General features: G+C 45.1%; 1 protein-coding gene across 9 annotated transcripts in view; it reads right to left on the bottom strand.

The window, feature by feature from the left end:
- The window catches only part of CIT (citron rho-interacting serine/threonine kinase), a 167,163-nt gene that overhangs the window by 57,929 nt on the left and 87,595 nt on the right, over positions 1–21,639 (bottom strand). For 8 of the 9 annotated variants that reach the window (XM_057746194.1, XM_057746192.1, XM_057746189.1 and 5 more), the window contains 9 exons: positions 19,822–19,992; positions 19,481–19,531; positions 18,882–18,935; positions 16,347–16,487; positions 14,341–14,466; positions 10,835–10,930; positions 6,695–6,811; positions 5,574–5,683; positions 4,375–4,549 (listed from right to left, as the gene is read on the bottom strand). In XM_057746194.1, the coding sequence (XP_057602177.1) occupies positions 4,375–4,549; positions 5,574–5,683; positions 6,695–6,811; positions 10,835–10,930; positions 14,341–14,466; positions 16,347–16,487; positions 18,882–18,935; positions 19,481–19,531; positions 19,822–19,992 (1,041 nt within the window). The remainder of the gene's footprint in view (positions 1–4,374; positions 4,550–5,573; positions 5,684–6,694; positions 6,812–10,834; positions 10,931–14,340; positions 14,467–16,346; positions 16,488–18,881; positions 18,936–19,480; positions 19,532–19,821; positions 19,993–21,639) is intronic. The other variant, XM_057746195.1, reaches the window with a different exon arrangement.

Here is a 21,639-nt window from a genome sequence, read left to right on the forward strand (position 1 = left end):
AAGGAGATAAAGTGGTTGTAGCTATAGAGAAGAGAATGGTGGTTTTAGAGTATCAAGAAGGCTCTTAGAAAACTGAGGAATTACAAAAAAGTAACTACTTCTTATAGGGAAAGATCTACAAAAGCAGGTCAAGTCAGATAATGGAAAAAATTAGTTATTTTACTGATAAGGGCTGCTTTCCAATTTGCAAATGATATTAATCTAACATCACATGACATTTTCTAATGCTTTCATCTCATAATCAATTAAATTTCAACAAAAGAGAAAAAAGCTGTTTCTAATTACTTACTAATAAAAATTTTTGCAAGAGGAAAAAAAAAAAAAAAAAACCCGCCTGTCAATGCAGAGGACATGGGTTTGAGCCCTGCTCCAGGAAGATCCCACATGCCATGGAGAAACTATGCCCGTGCACCACAACTATTAAGCCTGCGCTTTAGACCCCATGAGCCACAACTATCAAGCCCACGTGCCACAACTACTGAAGCCCATGCACCTAGAGCCTGTGCTCTGCAACAAAAGAAGCCACGGCAATGAGGAGCCCGTGCACCACAACAAAGAGTAGCCCCCGCTCTCGGGAACTAGAGAAAGCCCGTGTGCAGCAATGAAGACCCAACACAGCCAATAAATAAATACACAAATAAATAAATAATAAATAAATTTTAAAAAAAGAATAAATAACATTGTATTAGTGACAAGGACACCTTTACAATGGGAATACAAGTGAAACAACAGACTGAATTCTACCTATTTTAAATATTTGCTCTGATTTGTTCTCATTAAGGTCATGTTGTAAACTAATCATTCTTCCTTCCACCTACCCATCTATCCATCTACCTACTCAACCTTTCATCCATTCAAGAAAAATTTTCTGTGTAAAAAGAAATACGGAGACGAAAGACACTCTTTGCCTACAAGTTGAGGAGAAAATAAAAACCAACCGTTGCCATACACTGTGGTCAACTGCAATGGTTAGAACATGCAGGGATGTGGTGGGAACACAGCAGAGCGGGGAGAGGAGGCAACTGTGGATCTGTGTACTGCAGAATCCAGGAGCCAAACAAGCAGATAAGAGGGGAAAGAAAATTCCAAGCAGGGGAAGCAAGGCGTCCAACGCATGGAGATGTGGGAGACCATGGCACATCTGCTGACGTCATCAACACTGACAAGCTGTCCTAGGGACCAGACTCTGTGTTGGACATGGGGATTCCAAGCAAATAAGAGACGCTTGCTGCCCTTGGAGAGCTCACTGAAAGCGAAGGGGTACAAGCTAAAAATGAAAGGCCATGGGGCCCCAAAGGAGACATCCCATCCAGCTCCAGGGGGCTGGAGAAGGCTCCCTGGAAACGGTGACAGCCAAGTCCCAAAGGCCATAGGCATGAAAAGGAGAAAGACTTAAAAAGATTTAGCCTAGAAAACCAACAGGATGTAGTGTTAACTCAGAGTGGGGCAGAAAGCAAGGGACACAGAGGAACCAAAGGTGACAACTATGTTGCTGGGCATCTGAATTACACAGAGAGTGAGACCACTGGTCACAACAGGGAGCAGGAGAGGAAGGGCCAGTCTGAGGAGAAGGGTAAGAAACTCAGTCTTGAGATGTTGAACTTGAGCTGCAAGGGAGACGTCCGAGTAGGGAAGTCCAAAGTCTCCTGGACAACAGGTCAGAAACTCAAGAGACAGGTCTGGGTGGGTCAGCTGATCTGGGAGCCCTTAACAAGTCCACGGCAGCCGAAGCCAAGGCTGTGATCTCTCTCTAGTGAGGATGACGAGAAGGACAATGGCTGTGGTGGTGGCGACAAAGACAACGTGACACGTACTCATATACAGCATGCCAGGCAGTGTCTTCACCCATTTCATCTTCCTAAACAACCCAACAAGGACGGCACGCCTGTGACCTCCATTTTACAGACAAGCAAACTGCAGCCCTGAGAGATTCAGGAACTGAGCAGGGGTCACACAGCTAAAAAGTGGCAGGGCTAACTACTTAATGTCGGTGTTATAAAAACGCCAGCTGGCGGAGCAGGCTGTGACTCTGCTAGCATGCCTGCACACTCCCAAGGCCACTTGACAAAACCATGAGAGGCCAGTGACATCACCATCATGTGTCAGGTGGAAGTTGGGGAGTGGGACGCTGTCCGTGCAGGGAGAACCCAGGATGCTCAGATTGTCATACTGAGTGAAGTAAGTCAGACAGAGAAAGACAAATATACAATATCGCTTATATGTGGAATCTAAAAAAAAAAAAAGGTACAAATGAACTTATTTACAAAACAAAAATAGACTCACAGATGTCAAAAACAAACATGGTTATGAGGTGGGGGGACAGGTGAAGTTGGGGGGAGGGATAAATTGGGAGATTGGGACTGACATATATACACACTACTGTATGTAAAACAAAAGTATAGCACAAGGAATTGTACTCAATACTCTGTAATGACTTACATGGGAAAAGAATCTAAAAAAAAGAATGGATCCATGTACATGCCTAACTGATTCACTCTGCTGTACAAAAGAAACTAACACAACACTAAATCAACTATACTCCAATAAAAATTTAAAAATAAATAGATGAAGCTAAACTCCAGACTCCCCTAGAGTATATACAGCCCGACCCTCTCTGAAGAGTCCTAGATTTCTCCCACCGCCTCTGGAGGGCTGGCTACACTGATTCAAGAACAAAGCAACAGGCCCTCCCTGGGGTAGGTGAACGCCCAGATGAGCTACAGCTGCAGGGCAGACACAGAAGAGACTTTTGTGGGAAGGGAAAGCAAAAGACAGTCAGCCAAAGTTCCCACGCTCAGAGAAATATGAGTTATTTGCACTCACACTCCTAAGGCTGACGCTACGGGGAAGTGTGGTTAAACTTACTGAAGAGTAAAAATATAGCCTGGATAAGAAAAGTAAAACCGCTGCCTAAGGCTTCTGGACAGCCTAGAACAATGGTTCTTAAACTCCGGAAGCATAAGCGTCACCCAGGGCGCTGGTTAAAAATGCAAATCCCTGTTTCTCACAGCACCCCCCCAACCTACCCCAATTCCATTCAAAAACGCTGAGGAAGGGGGCTTCCTAGGTGGCACAGTGGTTGAGAATCCACCTGCAGGGTTCACGGGTTCAATCCCTGCTCCAGGAAGATCCCACATGCTGCGGAGCAACTAAGCCCGTGTGCCACAACTACCAAGCCTGTGTGCCACAACTACTGCAGCCCACACACCTAGGGCCTGCGCTCCACAACAAGAGAAGCCACAGCAATGAGGAGCCCGCTCACCACAACTAGAGAAAGCCCACAAGCAGCAACGAAGACCCAATGCAGCCAATAAATAAATAAATTTATTAAAAAAAAAAAAAAAAAAAGCTGAAGGAGGAAGCCTCCCAGGAATCTGCCTTTCAACACACAGGTCAGGTGGTCCTAACAGAGAAGGGTCCACACCTTGACAACTCCTGCCCTTTGGAGAAGTGGCCTCATTTTAACACTCCAGTACAAACGAAGACATTCCTAAACATCAGAATTCAAAGTTTGGTCTTTAACTAAAGACTATCTGCTTAACAGCCCTTGCCTTAAGAGCGATCATCTCCACTTTAAAGAATTTCATCACAAATATCGGAGCCCAGCGTCTCCATGCCCAGCCTGGATGTCCCACTTCCAAGGACCACCCTCCTGAGCTTCAGTCCTGCCTCTGTCAGTGCCAGCTAAACCCACCTGCTAGATTGAGAGCCCCTGAGACCGGGGCGGGTCTGTCTTGTCACCACTGTCTGCCGCACTACTAACTGGCGCACAGCAGGCATTTGATAAATACACACAGTGAGCGATGTCAAGTCACAGCTTCAACCAACCTCAAAAGGTTCACAACCAAGCATGTGGTATTTCCCTCCCCAGACCTGGCTGCCCTTCCCAGCTTCCTTACACCTCTGAAGAGAATCACCTTCCACCAAACAAACCTCAAGTTTAGATTTCTCTGTCAGTCTCCCACTGTCATGGGACCTCTGTCACTGTCATTAAGCTGTACCATGTGCTAAACAACGTGTATGGACACAGTCACGTGACCCTCAACAAATCAGGATACGGGAGGAATTGCTTTGCCCCCGTTTGAAGGTGTCCCAATTTACGTCATGCCCACGTGACCCGATGAGGGCACTACGTTTTCACGGCCATTTTACAGATGAGGAAACCTAAGCGCAGAGATGGTAGGGTAGCCTACCCGAGGTTACCAAACTCCTGAGAAGTGGAGGTGGAATTCTAACCCAGGCCCCCGTGGCCCCGTCTGCACTCTTCACCACCACGTACGATGGCTGTAAGTGTTGATTTGTGCTTGACACACGGCCGGCTGGGGGCCCCTGGGTCCTCCAACAAATGCCCTTGGGAGACCACCCCTCACTCACCTCCCTTAGCCTCGTCTCCAGCTCCAGCAGGCGACTCTTATCACTGTGGTCTTGGTGGCTGATTTTTTCCAGCTGCTCCTCCAGCTTCCGGTTCTGGGCCTCTAGTTTCCCAGCCTGCGTCTCCAGGTAAAACTTCTGTTGCCTGAGCTCCGAAATCATCTCTTCTTGGGCCTTCCTGGTGGGGGTGGTGGGAGGAGCCAAGCAAAATCACAGTCTCGTTAGAGGTGAGCACGTCCCCTCAGAAGGACAGGCAGAAGCAGGGAGAGAGGTGCACCTCGGTGAGTGGACCACACGCGTTCCCAGGTCAGTGCTGTCCTTAGCCAGCCTCATGTGCGTGACCCTAGCATGGGGACCTGGGGCCCGTTTAGTCTCCACTGCTCAGAGTCCCTCATCCGTGGGATTAAGTATGGTCAAGGGGAGGTGCAAGAGATCCTGTCATTTCACTCCTTTGGTAGACCTTTTTATTTTTCCAGTCTGTGTAGGAGGGCAGAAAGGGCCTCCTGAGAGTACAAGAGAACCCTAACCACTCACTGACATGGGCCCTGAGGAAGAGAGGGTGATGAGGAGAAAGAAGAAAGAATGCTACTCCTTCTACTTCTCTGTCAACTTCACTCACCTCTCCACCAGGCCACTCAGAAGCTGGAATCACGCAAAGACCTGTCAAGCTGGTTTAAGCTAAGATGGGAATGTATAAGATCTCTGAAGGGACATATCTAAGGGGAAAAAAATCCTGGAGACGGTCATTCCTTTGGGAAAAAAGATTAAGATCAAAGTGCTCCTGGAACACTGGAGAATCCTTGCTGAACCCCAAAACTCACCCCCCAGGGCCCAGCTTCACAACAGTGAAATGGATGGCTCAGTTGGGCACACGCAAGATCACCTCTGGCTGATTACGGGAGGCGAGTCCGGGGAACAAAGTCTCCAGGAGCCAGCTAAAAATAGCCTCATTAGAGAGAGCAAAACACCGTGATGGGATGTGGTAACTTGAAGCAGTAAAGAAGACGCAGCTCAAAAGAGAGGATGGGGTACAGCTGAGACCACTTCACAGAGGGCAAAATGACGTGCGTTTACCGGGGCTGGGCCCCAGGACGGGAGTCATTAAATCAGCTCCGGCTCCGCCGGGCAGAAGAACAGGGTTTGTGCCCCAGGAGGGGAGCCCAGGGTGGAATCCAGCAGGCAGTTAGAATCTGAACACTTACATGTTCCTCTGGGTAAAGAGACTGCTGTTTGCCGCAAGTTTATTGGCTTCCGACAATTCCACTATCCTCTGTTCCAGGGATCTGATCTTGGAATCCATGGCGTTGATCATCTGAAACACAGGGGATCTGTGGAACCTCGCGTGCACACGGTGACACCAGAATGAGAGCGCCGTGGGCCACTCGGGAGGGGAAAAGTGTCCTCTGAAATGCAGGCCATCGGACCAGCGACTCAACTAACCTGCACCCTGAGGAGCATGGGTCTCGCTGCTCCAACAACGGCACTCATTCGTTTTACCAAACAGAGAGACTGCGCGTCCCCACGCCAGCTAAGGGGCCTGCCGTAGACACACGCGAGAGGCCCTCTTGAGGAACCTAGCGTTCCGTGAGCCAACAGGCCTTGCCGGATCCCCGTGTCGTCCGCATGGGACCTGAGCCTGCAGGAGCCTCTCAACCCTGCATCTGCAAGTTCCTGTTTCTCATCACCCACGGGCTTGTCGTTCTCTGAGTGATTCCTTCTCACCCAACCCCTACTGTCCTAGATTCTCTACATCAAAGCTTCCCCGACTTAATGAAACATAAGAATTGGCCAGGACGGGAAAGAGGGTTTTGGTGGGGGGGGGGGGTTGGTGCTGGTTAAAAATATCACTTCCTAGGACCCTCCTTCAGAGATTCTGACGTGAAAAGTCTCGGGAGGGTCTGAGATAATAAGCAGATTAACAAGCACGACAGGGGAAACTTTCAAGCTGCAAGTTTCTGAAACATCTGCCTACACCGACTAGAAAGGAAAGGAGATGCCGGAGGGAGGCCGAGGGCCACGAGGCACTTTGTCGGCGGCTGGGGGTGGGGCGGCAGGGGAGGAGGCGGGGGAATGATGGTATTTTGAAACACAGGGTTCTAGCTGACGCTGGTCGGCGTGAGTTCTTAAAGAAGGGCAAGAAAGGCAGAAGTGGCCACCCCAAGCCACCGCCGCTTTTCCGAGAAGGCGGCATTGCAGACAGAGCTTTCTGTTAGCAGCAGACTCCACGGGATAAAACAGACCAAACAGATAAAACGGACTGTTCTCCGGTGAGTGGTTCACAAACCCTCCCTTGCAAACCAGCTTTGGGATTCCGTGTACCTACCGCCTTCTGCTCGCTGAGAATTTTGCCCTTCTCGTGGGCCTCCTCTTCGTGCCTCTGCCTCAGATTCTCCAGAGTCTCCTTGTCGGCCAGGTCTTTCTTTATCTGATTGTCCAATACCTGATGGGGAAACAAAAGAGGTTAGTGTCCTGAGCAGAGCAGGCTAACCAGAGGTCCTGGAGAAACGAAGGAAAGGAGAGGAAAAGCAGTGGAGAAGCCACGCTCCCCCGACTCCCGGGCAGAGACAGGGAGCGGGGGGCTGTCTATCATCTGGGAAGAGGTTAAGAAGTAAGTACGACCATCAAACGGCAAGTAACCGGAGGACTTGAACTCAGAACTTATTTTAAAATCAGCAGCCAAGACGACCAGAGGAGAGGTATAGGCGAAGGGGAGGTGGACTCCACAATGGGGGGCGGGGGGATCGATCTCTCCAGAGATCTTATGATTTGCAACTATCACCTCGGGGCCACGTTATCACAGCCGACGCGCCGGTAGTTTTCAGAACATTCCTTGCTCTTAATTTGTACAAAATTCATCTCGTTATCTCTGGGCTGCGTGTGGAGGGATGGAAAGCTGAAGACCGAAGAAGTCTGCGTGACCAAGGCTGATGTTCAGAAACAGCCAGGGACGACAGGATTCTGCCCACCGATAAAGTGGGTGGGGAGTCAATAGATTGAAGAGACAGCATAAAAGAAAGAGGAAAAAAAAAATGCCTCTTCCCTCCTTCCTTTTCTCTGATACAGCTGGGGGTGGAAAAAAAGTCACTGGAAAGAGAAACCTTTCCCAGGGGAAGAGAAATCATGTGTTCTCAGGGCTGAGAATGCCACTGTAAGCACCTACTGTTCCCAAGAGGAGAAAATAAAACAGTAATGGTGTCACCATCCACCAGCTTGATCTAATGTTCTGTGAGGGACACACACAGCCCCACCAGGTGCCAAAACAACCAGCAAAAAAGGAGAAAAGGAAGGCGACATCATAACTTTGCCGAGCCTTTGACCACAACCCTGTGTTTCTCATCATTGCACTTCTCTAAATGACACCGACCACATCTGATACTGGGAAGAGAGCCCAAAGAATTGGGGTCACAGATGGGAACTGAAATCTGCCTTTCCCACATTGTCTACTTTGAAAGGCCCTTCATAGCTCATGGGGACATTGTCCTTGAAAAGAGCCAGTGAGCAGGGAGGGGGTCCGCATGATAAAGAAAGGAAAAAGAACAGATTTCAAAGAGGGCTTTAAACTAGAACTGACTGATGAAAAAAACAGAGTCAGAGTTGGTGGAGAAGAATAAGAGGTAGAGGATGGGGTCATGGGAGGAGGGACGAACCTCAAGAGGATGAGTGGCCTGTTCTCTTGGATGTCAGGGCACGATTCTAAAATTATGAACAAGCAAAGGACAGAACCTGGGGTATGATCACAATTATTACCAAAATGGCCTTGCAGGGGACAGAACAGAAAGACAAAGCAGAGCGGACTAAAAAGAAATGGTTTCTTAAAGATGCCAAGAGGAAAGACAGAAGAAAACAGGTCTCTCCCTAACATTCTCTAGGAATCAGAAAGCCAAGTTCTTGCCATCTAGAAGGCAGCAGAGGCCACATAATGTCTAGACCGGGAATGCTCTTTTTTTATGAGCATATGCTAAAGCAATGAGGCACATTTTCAGGATGACTCTGCTCAAAATAAGACCTCCACTTTTGCAGTGATGGATACTGACATAGGGAAGTGTGGGCCACAAGGAACAAGCCTTTCTCGAGGATGTATGCATCCCAGCTTTGATTGGGTTAAACTGGCAGAAGGATGAACAAGAAGATGAATGGGGGGCGGGGGGAGGGAGAAACAAGGAATTTGTTTGAAATGAGAGATTCCACTGTAGTCATTTATACCAACTGAAGATATAGATAGAACGTGGCTTTTTGACAGGGAAGTCAATATACTCACCCAAGTTACAGAATGAATTTTGCAAAGGTTATTTTCATCATGCAAAGATACCAGTGGACTACCATACACATTCTCATAATTTTCTGAAAGTAAGTTTATTTCAAAGATAAAAGTCTGGAAGCCAGTAAGAACTCAAACCACAAGGACTGGCAGATAAAGTTTAAAATGCACTACAGAAGAGGGTCGCACTAGAACACAGTGCAGTCCCTCCTGGGTTATTTTCCTGTATTTCTTTCAATGAAAAATAACCGAAAGTAGCACGAGGGGTAAAGAAAGAAGGTGCCAGGGTAGTGAGGGTGACGATGCTGTGTGAGCACGTACATGTGCGGTTCTCCAAAAGAGGGAACAGCCAACTCTTTAAGAATACCAGCCAAATCAAGAACACGATCACCACAAAAATTCAAAGCCTCTTTCCCTGTCTGACTTGGAAGCGAAAGAGACAGCGTTCGAGATGGTAACGGACAACGTCTGATCCTCAAGAACGTAAGAATTCGTTAAAGGCTTGGTCCAAAATCATAATGAAAATGTGATGTGATTTCAAAAAGAAATACGCTGGCAGTCATTTCTAATCACTGAACTTAATAATAACTGAATTGAAATAATAATTTCAATAAGTGAAATAATAATTAAATTTATTATTTCATATGATAGGCTGGATTATTCAGGCCAGCTCTTCTATGAAAAATGATTTAAAATACTAGATAGAATACAGAAAACATTTTCCCAAAAGCACCCAAATGTTGGCAAGAGAGTAAGAAATTACAGACTAAAATCTAAGTGAAAGCAGAAACCCAGCTATTTTGAACTTGAAGCATTTGTTGAACCATATAAATTTGAGCTTCAGTTTAATTGCTTCAAAGGGTAAGAAGACAGAGAAGTCAAAGCCCAGGGCCACCCCAAGGTGGGCACACATTTTCATTCAAGGCCTCAAAGAATTCCCCGTTATTAACTTTCCAAGGAAAATGAGCAGCTGACCAGGCACACAAAAAAGATAGACACCATGAAAAAGAACCAAGAGAAACAACAGAACAGAAACAGACCTTCAAATACTGGAATTGTCAGATACAGATCACAAAACAACTATGCTAATGCATTTAAAGAAGCAGAAGACCAGCTTCAAATGAATGCAGGGAATAGAAAGTTACTGCCTGAAATAATCTAGCAAACTCGGAAAAGAACCAAGCAGGATGTCAAGAAACAAATAAATACAATAACTGAAATTTAAAACTCAATGGATGGGTTTAACAGCAGATGAGATAGGTAAGGATTAGTGCACTGGAAAGATTAGTCAGAGAGCTTAACCAGAATGTAGCACCAAAAGACAAGGAAAAGGAAAATACAAAAAAAAAGAGGATAGATTGGTGGTAACATAATACACACCTAATCAAATTCTCATAAGGGAAGGAAAGAGAGAAGGGGAAGAGACAATATTTGAGACATAAAGACCAATAATTTTCCAGAATTGATTTAAAAAAAAAAAAAAAACAATATATTCCAAAGTCCAGTATATCTCAAGGAGGATACATAAAAATAACTCCACATATAGACACATCACAATAAAATTTCAGAAAATTAAAGATAAAACAAAGTTTTAAAAGAAAGAATGCTTTCAAAGAAGCAACAGTTAAGACTGACAGCTGACCGTCAACTGCAATATAAAAGCCAAATGTCAATGGAATATCTTTAAAAAGCATCATAAGTAATAACTGCCAACCTAGAATTCTATCCCCAGTCAAAACATCTTTCAAGAACAAGGATGAAATAGAGACATTTTCAGACACACAGAACAGAGAGCCTGGCACCAGCAGATCTTCACTAAAGAGAGTCCTCAAGGATAGACTTTATATAAAAGGAAAAGAATTCTGGGTCTAAGATGCAAGAAGGAAATTAAAAGCACGGAAATGGTGAATCTGTCTAAATCTAAGTTATCATGGACTGAGTGACAGTGGATCAAAAAATATTTTAAAGGTGGAACTGAAATACGTGACAACCAAAATTTTAAAAATACTAAACTATTTTTGAACTTCTGATATCTAATCCCTCCCCAGGGATAACACCCCCAAACCTCCCACCATGGCCTGAGGACAGCATTTACCCCAGAGAGTCCTTTGTTCTAGCAAGAAGGGTCCTAAAGCACCTGGGAAAAGAGAGGAGCTATGTGGTACTATAGGAGGAAGGGCAGGGAAGACTAGAAAGTGTCTTTACTTTAATTTTTTCCTCGTAGTGCTGTTCTTTCTGTTTGAGGTGCACCTCCAGGTGCTGGGCTGAGACCTGGGCTTCTCGGTGCTTCTCCTCCAGTTCCTGGACACAAAAGAACAGACGGTCAGGTGTGCGAGGGAAGGACGGAGCCGATGCATGTTAGACATTCACAGGAAACAAGACTTTGGCACGGGCACCAAAGGCAACAGGCATCTGTTTCTTCATGACTAGCCCTTAAGGCTCTTGGGAAAGAAAACCACCACCAAGCCTTGAACCTGGGTGTTCCAAGTCCAAGTATTCGCACACGTAAACACACAGCTGGTGGGCCGGGATCGGAAATCTGTCAGTGCGACAGGTCAAACAAAGGCAGCTCTTCATCTCTGCCTAGAGACGTGACGAGGCAACACAATTTGCAAATTCAGTACAGCACAAAGCCACTGACCCCTGTCTTGAGCCTTGGGCCATTTTCACTGCTACGACAGCCTTAAATGAGAAGAGTAATGTCAATTTATTATGTTTTAAGTTAATTTATTATGATGATGATTAAAAAAAAAGGTTTGTATTTTCCTCATTAACAAAACGATTGCTCAGGAACCCTAGTGAAGAAGGAGAACTAATGTAACAATTCAAACACTTTGAGTCTTGAATGAATTATTCTGACTGACTGGTAAGGTGGAGAATGTGAATATTTGGAGATGTTCATGTGATGCCATGTTTACATGACATAATGCGAATGGGAACAAGGCAGAACATAAAATCCACTAAAAATGACATAAGTATATGTACACATATATTGAAGATAGGCAGAGAATTTGGAGTAATATAAAAAGCTCAAATGTAATGTCCTCTTCATTCTCTTACTAAGATTTCTGCTTTTAAACAAAAGAGTGATTCGTTTGGAAATGACACCAATTCATTTGCCAACGAATTATAACCTGATCGTATAAAAGTCAGCATACGACTTGCCGAAACATTCTCTCAATGCAGATATCTGCGTCTACGTCAATTCTTATGAATCCGGACCCATTTGTTAATTACTAATATCAAAAGTCACTACTCCAAGTTTTCGTCTCTTCACACGATCTTGAAATTTTTCTTTGAGATGGAAATAGTTATGAGAATCTTGAAGAATGAGGAAATTATACAGGATGTGTCCATAAAATGGAGAAAGAAATAATTTTAGATTCACACGCACATGAAATGTTACTGATAAGCTTTCGAAATTCTAAAGTCTGCAAGCATTTGACTTTGCTTTGGGGGCCAGTAAAGTACTCAATGTTAAGACCAGGTGCACCAGATCTATTGCAAGCTAACAGATGTTATCCTGAAAAGTTGAACGTAAACAGGATTTTAAGTAATAAAAACATATTTTAGGGGCTTTACGTATACTAAAGGATCCCCGGCAATGAGGTCTTTTATTTAAGCAAAAGACTCTGTTACAATGAGAACCCCAATTAGCTGTTTTGAAAGTTCATATCAGAATAGCAAATATTTTAATGCAAATGACATTTGGGATGTTTTTCCAAGCATCACCATTATGTAACGGTATTAAGAACCCCTCTTTGCCCATATCCCAGATACTTCACAGCCTAAGCACCAGGTTCTTGAGCAAAAGGCACCTTCCGATAAATGAAGTCACAACCACAAAGGTACTCAGATAGGTGACAAGATACACTCGGAAAAAGAAATCTGCCTACTTTTCCTTTATGTTAGAAATCACTTGACATTCGTCTTTTCTTAGTTTCAGTCCTCCTAAGATAGCACAGGAATGGAAATCAATCTGAAAACAGATCGAAAACTCAGATATATGAGACTGACAACCTTAAGACGAAATTTCTGGTCTACATATGAATGGGAGTTTACAACATAAAGTCCAGGAATGCAGAACTCTACACTCCCACGTTTTCACTGCAAGTGAACCTTGGAAAAGCAGACATTCTAAGACCTGACTTCTTAGCAGTTTGGCATTTTTTGTTGTTGTTGTCATTTTTTAAAACGTTATATTTTCTACACGTGTTGGATCAGACTCTTCAGTCCTGTTGCGCGAACACTGCTGTTCGCTGCTCTATTTCCAGCTCCTAGAACAGTGCCTGGCACATAGTAGAAGCTCATTAAATATTTGTTGAATGAATGAATGAACACATCACCATTAAACAGAGAAACACTTTGCAACCACAAGAGACTTAACCACGTCGTTTGCACTGAGCAAGGGGTAGCGGTGGTGGAATCTTGGTGGGAATTCATTTGACTCACGGTAAAATTCACACATTTGACAATCGCCAAGAGAAACTTGGATGATGGAACAAGAGAACAGAAAGGGTAGACTAACAGTCACATTTGCCTTTGCATGTAGACGTATCTATGAAGACTGTGTATCAAAGAGAAAACAATTTAACGGATTTCTGTTTTCACCTGTTTGTTCAAGAGTACCCATAGCTCATGAATATAGACAAACAGAAATATAACATTTTGAAAGGTTGGGAGTTTGTGGTTTTTGGCGGGGGTGTTTTTGGTATTAAGCATAGGCCTATAAGTCGGTCATTCTTGAGTTCATATAGTTGCTGGTGACTCACTTTGCAGAAGTGATGCAGAAAGAGAGAGAGAGAGAGACAGATAGAGGGAGGTGGGACGCGCCCTGCTCACCACCTTGCCTCTTTATGGTGGTGAAGAACGGCCACCTACTCCAGAGTCTCTCCCGGGGCCAGGGGGAGGAAAGGGCTGTGAACAGGCTCCCAAAAGTGGCATCAAATTCTTGGTTTGGGGACTGAAATCCAAGGAGAGTCCTTTCAAGTTTCACCTGCCTTCCACCCTGGCAGGAGCAAAACTTCAACACGTCGGCAAGCAAAACTTCAACAGCCCAAGCCTTCCTTGATCAAGCTAACTTGGTCATCAGGGCCGAAAACAGAATCATCGTGATTACAAACCTAAAAAAAAGATCTGCTACATCTAAGGAAAGTGAAAATAATAATAATAATAACAACCAACTGTGTAGCAGAGAAAGTGAGTGGGTGAACATGGATCTATGACAAATACTACTCTGGAAAAAAACAATTCTGCGTGACTAACTTCTTTCCTCTGCAAGAGCAAGAATCTGGGTGTTGGTCTTAAAGCCCTGAATCATTACACCTTTTCTAAATGCGCATTTGCAACGTTCATGGCCATACAAAACTCTGCTGACAGAAGTACGTAAATGCTCCTGTAAAAATGTATCGGAAATGACAGCATGTTGTACGTTCGTATTTTTAAAAGTCAGGCAGTAGCAAACAGAGCAAAAAAAAAAAAAAAAGAAAAAAGAAAAATCATACTGATGGATCTGTTACCCGTGCCGAAACGTCCAACCTGCGGATATTCATGCTAGGCTCTGACGTGGCGTCCACTAAAACCACTTCCTCTTAATTCACCTGCTCGGTGATGACCTCCCCTGTGACGGTGCTTGGTTCTTCTTTGACCCCCTTCCCTCTGCAACCTCTAACCTGTTATCTTTGAACTTGTCAGCTTGGGGTCCTGCTCACCAGAATTTTATCAGCCATCTGCTGGATCTGTTGGGACTTTGTCTGGATGTCATCCTTCAGTCTGTTTTCTCTACGCTCCATGGTCTCTAGCCTCTTTACCTTGTTCTCCAGAGAGTGGCGGCGTTCCTGTAGATCGTGAATCAATCAGAGAGTTTTAATGGGGTAACCGCTACGGGTAAGACACCTGCGCTGAGGGAGAGGGCCCTCGGGAAGCACAGGCTTGAGGCGGGAAGAGAAGTCTCAGGCACCCGGAGCCACGGCGAGGAAAATGCGGTTCTGTGATCCGAGTAGTACTCGCTTGTGTAGGTTACAAGAGTGCATTCATTCATTCAAATATTTACCAAGCACCTACTATCTGCAAAGTACCACACTAGGCATCGCGGAAAATACCGAGAGGAAGCCGACAGAAGGCCTGCCCTCGGAAGAGGTAAGGTAAACACAAATAATACAGATGCAGAGGGGGCAGAGCCGTGAAGCAGACAGGTCTGGAGGGCTGCGGGAGGGTGCAAGGAGAGAGGGCTTTGAACTGAGCAGGTGAGGGGAGACTCAGGAGATGTGAGCTGTGGAGAGGGCCGGGATGCAGCAGGCTGGAGGGGAGAGGGCAGGAGGGGAGGCCTTTCCAAAAAGACAGGCACAGCAGCAGCGCAGAGGTAGCCGAGTGCCAGCTTAGGCCCCAGGTGGAGCGTAGAGGGGCTACTGCAAAAGGTGCATCAGGGGCAGGGCAGGAGAAAAGGGGCAAAGGGGAGCATGTGTGGGTCAAATGGCTGAGAGTCTCATGTACCTAAGAGGCTCCAGGGTGCACCTAAGACGTGCAGAAGCCCGGAAAGGTTTGGGATAGGGCAAGGGGTGGCTGGTGAGCCTGGAGTCGGAGGTCCACGAGTCTGATGTGGTTTGAGCTAGCTGGGAGGACGGTGGAACCGGAAGCAGACAGCCGAGAAATTACTACATTTGCTCAGCCAAGAGGAAGACAGCCTACACTCTGGGGAGGCCTGCAGAGCTCTTCAGCAGGGGTGGACGGGAGATAGTGTGCTGTATTTACAGGACCCAGGGACTGACTGAGCGGCAGGGCCCCGGGAGAAGCAGGTGATGTCATCAAGGTTTCAAGCCTGGGGTGACCAGACAGATCATGGTGGCCCTGACCTGTGTGAGGAGACTGAGAAAGTGACCCAGCTTATCGGGGAAGATACTGAGTTCACTCTAGGTCAGAGGCACTGTTCAGACACCCAGTCAAGATGTCAGGGGAGCAGTGGGAAATACGTCCTGGATCGTGGGCGAGGGTGGCCCCAAAGAGACGTGGGCAGGTAGGTTTAGCACCAGCGCCGTGACAGGGAGAAGCAGAAGGCCCAGGACATGGGGGGTGGTGACGTCAACTGTGGCACATCCGTTTTGTGGACCCATCGCCCAGGCATCGGGGAGGCGCAGGGGAGTGAAGGGGAAACGTCCCTTTTTATTCTAGATTCTTCGGTTCTACGTTTTTTACAACGAGAAGACACTCGTGCGTTTCCTGTATGATTATATAATTGGTTTTAACAACAACAACAACAACAACAACAAAGAATTGGAGGGAGAGAAGAGGCCCAAAAATATAGATCTGGGAGTTATCGACACACACAGGTCACAGCTGAAGCCTCGAAAATTAGTATGTTATTAACACCGTGGGGGAAAAGGCAAGGAAAAGCAAGGGTGCAGAGGGAAGGAAAAGGAAACCTCAGGGATGGCATCACGGTTCACCTAGATGAACACAAGTCGTCCCACACGGGCGAGCGGGTCAGAGGAAAACAAATAGAAAGGAAAAGGTTTTTATCAAAACATCTTTCCACTCGGAGCTGCTGTGACAAATCCTTCCCCCCTTTGGGGAAAATGGTCCCTAACCTCTCGGGTTTCAAAGGGACTGGCAGAAGAGAAAGCGGTTTGGACAAACAGGAGCGGAGACGGGGTGGTCCCTCGGAGGCCAGGCACAGTGGGACCTGGGTCCGGCCGCTGGGGGCTGGAGGTCCCCTGCTCACCTCGGCTTCCACCAGCTTCTTCCTGATGCCCTCGGAAGAGTCCTCGCGGTTGTGCAGCTTCTCCAGCTCGCGCTCAGCTCGTTCCTTCGCCTGGCGGATGTTCTGCAGCAGCTCGGTGGCCTCCGTGCTGGCCTTCACGGCCTGAAAGGAGAAAGAACGGGGGAGAGATGGCCCAATTCACCCACGGAAAAAGATGGGGACCATCTCCTAAACAGGAAAAAAAAAATCAGGTCACCCTGAATGGATATTTTTATCCATTTTTCAACACATAAAAACGTTTCATTTTATTCTATATTTCACCTGTTCTAAGGTGCACTTATATTTTTTAACATCACTGAATTTGGAATGCATCCTACAATTAAAACTGAGGGTGTTTTTCTCTTTCTTGGGGTACAGAAGATAATGGGGTATTGGACAATCATTAGCAACTTAGATTCAATATAATGTAATCAATGCAAACAAAAAGGTCTCAGATTCACCTGCCCAAAGAGTAATGTATTTACCTCAGAGCATTAATTTTCTCATTTAATCATCTCATTTGCTAATTTTCTTATGGGGAATTTGTATTAACTTTTATAAGAATACAACATAAAAACTATAAACTTTTTTTTTTTTTTTTTTTTAAGAAATACCCATCAGGCGGCACAACCACCACAGCGTTTGTGGTGACTCAAAAATTCATGTTAAAAAAAAAGTGAACCCTTTCTGAAGTTAATTTTTATTTAGGTCTTTACTGCAGCTCTTCCAGAAACACAGTAAAGATCTGAGTGTAAGAAATCAACAACTTCACACTCATTTGCTTTAAATTATAATTCTAAAAAGTGAAAAGGGTAAGGGAACCCCAACTTCGAGACCAGCACTGTCCAGCGTGGGAACTGCTCCCCACATGTGCCCAGTGAACACTTGAAATGTGGCTGGTGTGACTGGGAAACTGATTTTAAATTTTACTTAGTTTAATCCATTTAAAAACTGAAGCAGTGTAAATGTTTTAATATCAATACATGCCGCGATACTATTTTGTATATATTGCATTAAGAAAACTGTATCATTCAGAGGATTTCACCTTTCTTGCCCTTTTTAATGTGGCTACTAGAAAATTTAAAATTACATCTGTGGCTGACGTGTGGGTTGCTTCCCACTTCTGTTGGAGAGCAGAGTTCTAGATGTGAATCCCCACACAAACTTCTAGCTGAAAGAGGGCAGTAGAGGCGTTCAGTCACTAGTGAGCTCAAGAACAGGTAGGAAGGGTCAGGGGAATGGATACAGAAAATGTGGACTATCCCGGCCATGGAATACTACACAGCCTCTGAAAAGGAGATCCTGTCACATGCGGCAACATGGATGAACCTCGAGGACACTGTGCTGAGTGAAATGGGCCAGTCGCAAAAGGACAAATACTGCATAATTCTACCCATAGGAAGTATCTAAAGCAGTCAAAATCACACAAGCAAAGTAGATTAGCAGATGCAAACTATTATATATAGGATGGTTAAACAATACGGTCCTACTGTATAGCACAGGGAACTATATTCAATATCCTGTGATAAGCCGTAATGTAAAAGAGTAGAAAAAAAAAAAAAGAATGTATATATGTGTAACTGAATCACTTTGCAGTACAGCAGGAATTAATACAACATTGTAAATCAAATACACTTCAATAAAATACATAGCATGGAAGGGAGACAGGGAGAGAGGGAGGGAGAAGGGGGGGAGACAGAGAAAGGAAGGAAGGAAGGGAGGGAGGGAGGAAGGGGGAAGAAAGGGAGTTACTGAGGGTGGGGGTGGGGTGGGGTAGGGGGATTAGCATTTAGCAGGTAGAGAGTTTAAGTGTTGCGAGATGAAAAAGTTCTCGAGATCTGTTGTGCAATGTGACTGTATATAACACTTAGGAACTGGACACTCAAAACGATTAAGACGGTAAATTTAATGTTATATGTTTTTAATAACACAATTTAAAAAAGAAGAAGGAGGAAGGAGCTCTTGTGAAAGGCCACATTCACTCTGGCCCTTTCTTTAGCGTGTCCCGTGTCCACCTAAAGGAAGGGCCGTTAGCACATGCTGTGCCCAATGCTGTAAACCAAACCCACCCCGGTCCCCAAGCGCCCGAGCACTCCTGTCTCCTCCAGGCTCCCCAAGTGCACAGGAAGGCTGCTGAAAGTCTCTGACAGAAAGCTGTCTGGGTCGTGAATGACACGGGCTTCTGCTGTGCAAGACGGGGACCCGGTACCCTGAAGGGAGAGGAGATAGCCTCCTGGGTTCTGTCGTAGTACAATTAGAACTTTGACTTGAGAATCTCACAGAGCTTGATTTTTTTTTTTTTTTTTTTCTAAAAAAACACACACTGCTTGACACGTCTCAAAAGGAGAAAGCATATTCAGAACTCTGATATTTTTAGGTAATAGCTCACTCCCCCTTCATTTTCCTCGGTGCTGGGTGACTGATTCTCCTTCTTTGATCTTGCGTGCTCCAGGACAAGGCAAGGAAAAGTATTTGGAGATGGGGGGTAAGTTCCCCAAAACATCACCTCGGGCTTACCTTTTCCAGCTTCTCTTGGAGCTCCTGAATTTTGAGCTGCTGCTCAGCATTGATCTGTAATTAAAATCCCAGGAAATAAAGCAAAAAGGCAAATTGGCATTAAGGTCTTGCTACATTTACTGAAGTTCTATTTTCTTGAGGTTTCTGTTGGGGGTCTTTTTGTCTTGCTTTCTGGTACCTACTGATGAGAGGAACAATAGCAGCCTATCAGAGAAGCCTTTGAATGGCTCAGGGCAAACCTCCATGTGGACTATTTCTCTAGAACCAGCAATACACATGCAGATGGCAAAAAAAAGAGAATCAAAGTCGCCAGTACCCTAAAACAGTAAGAATTTTCCCATGTGTTTTATTGAGTGTCTGGGTTTGTGTGTTACTGTGAGTGGGCATGACAAAAAAAAAAAAAAAAAATTAGGTGTCTTCTATCCCTTTTAGAACCATAGCTGAAGCTAAACATGGTCATCCAAAGAATGACCATCAAAATAAACCCACAAGAGAGTTCTCTATTCATTGCAAGCATATCCTTAATCAGTGACAGGCCCCGGGGAGCAACATTTGAGAGACTGTCTACCCAAAATCACGATACCAGTAATGGAAAATACCTTCTCCAGTTTGGCATATTCTCCCACTTCAGGCTTCCCTTGATCTTTAGCCTGTAATTTAAAGATACAGCATACTGAAAAATCTCAAGAACCTAAAAGTCTTATAAGACAACACTACAGGCTGTACTTTCTTGGTCCCTGTGGCCAAAATAACGAGGAGGATGATAAAAAGTAAGTTATCTTCTCTAACCAAGACCAGTAGCTTTGCAGGGCACCCCACTATTTCCCAAAAGGACACGCATGAAGCTAGGATTCCTCTTATTATTGCTAAGATCATCCATGATTCTACCCCCAAAACACCCTCCCAGCGGCGGCGGCAGCGGCGGTGGGGAGCTGGCTACCTTCAGCAGTTTATGCTGACATTCTGTTGCTTTCCGCTTGAACTCTTCGGCGGCCAGCCGAGACTCTCTGAGCTCCGATTCGTAGAGATCACTCCGTCTTCTCGCCGAAACCAGGTCCTCTTCCAACTGATTCATCATCAACCTCATTTCTTCCACTTGAGCCTGGTACTCCTAAAGAGTCGGCAATGGGAGGAAGGTGAACTTTAGAACTCCTGAAAGGAAAGATGGGAGGTGAGGATGGAAGAACACAGATCACGGAGGGAAGACACAGTGAAGAGAGATCGGCAGAGAACGGACCTAGAGCAAAGGTGAGTAGAAAAATGGGGATAAGGGTGAGGTGTGCGGAGGATGAGGAGGGAGAAAAAAATATTAAATCTAAACTGCTTTCATCTAGATCATGTATCACTAGGAACACCATTTGGAACACATGTGCCTATATACAATAAGATCCTTTGAGCAAATAATATCGTACAAGAAGTGCAGAACCTTAAGGCCTTTGTAACACAGGAGAGCTGAAAGGGATGTACTTTAAACAACCAGGATAATCTGCTTACGCGTAGCTTTCCTCCAAGGGTAATCATTTATATAGATTTGTCCTTTAGAAGTCACGTGCGCCTAACACAATTAGATATGGTACTAGTTTTAAAATTAACCTTTCAGATGGCACAAGGGGGTAATTGGAAATCTCAGCGGAGAGAATCTTGGAAGGTGAAACTCATCATGTCAGTTTCTCACCATTAATTTTTCTGGGCCCCAAACTGCATGATGAACTTAACATTGCTCTTGAGATGCAAGTCACCCTGAAATTTGGAAGAGTCAGGAAACACTAGCTCTGGTCAAAGTAACTTGTGAGAAAGACTCCAAAGAAAGAATTGTCTTGTTCCCTCGCGCAAAAGTCTTTAAAGTAATCTCAACAGCCCAATCTTTTCCAAATTGAATTTCTAAAATCAAAACAGGACATTTACATTGAGGTTTTCCAAAACTAATTTACCAGAAGAAATGGGCAATGCTTTTGAAAACTTTGGGGCAAAAATATGAAAATATTCTCTGTTAGCAAAAGCAAAGCTTACACATACAAGGATTATGAATGAACAGTTTATGCAATCCAAAGTGGCAGGGGTTGGGGGGGATATAAAATGAAAAGAATAAAGAATTAAGACTGTCTCTGACCTTCACAGTGCACAGTGATCATCTCTAACATCTGTTCTCCCAAGGAATAACTGAAGAGGGATCAACTGAGCAAGGATATGTTTTTAAACCAATAAAACTTTTTTTTTTGCTTTGTTTTTTTAGTAACAGAATACAAAGTAAACCTTTCATCCATTGTAAGAGGCAATTCTCCCAGTGCACACTAAAGGGCAGGTGATGTTCTTATGAAAATGGATAGTTTTCATGTAAGTACCTCTCTGTGTGTTACTGGTAGAAGGGAAAGCAGAAAACATGAGCACAGAATGGAGCGTGGTCTCATTTCACTCCCTCCCACCCAAAAGCAACAGTCGTCCCCTGGGATCCACAGGGGCTTGGTTCCAGGACCAAATCCAATCCACAGCTGGTTGAATCCATGGATACGGAACCCATGGATATGGAACCCGTGGATACAGAGGGCCAACTGTATTGTTATTGAAGGTCAATCCTACAAGTCATGGGGCACCAGATTTTCTGGACCATGCCCACCAAGTGGGTGGTGCTGGGTTATGTAACCAAAGGTCTTTATAGCCTTTGTAGTCAACAATTCTCTGAACTCACAAAGCAGAACCTGAGCTGACGATGTGAAACGGTACACCCTTTATTTGGGGTTTTTCTAGACCCCTCGGCCAG

This window comes from Hippopotamus amphibius, chromosome 8 (assembly GCF_030028045.1).
Source record: "Hippopotamus amphibius kiboko isolate mHipAmp2 chromosome 8, mHipAmp2.hap2, whole genome shotgun sequence".
Lineage (NCBI taxonomy): Eukaryota > Metazoa > Chordata > Mammalia > Artiodactyla > Hippopotamidae > Hippopotamus > Hippopotamus amphibius.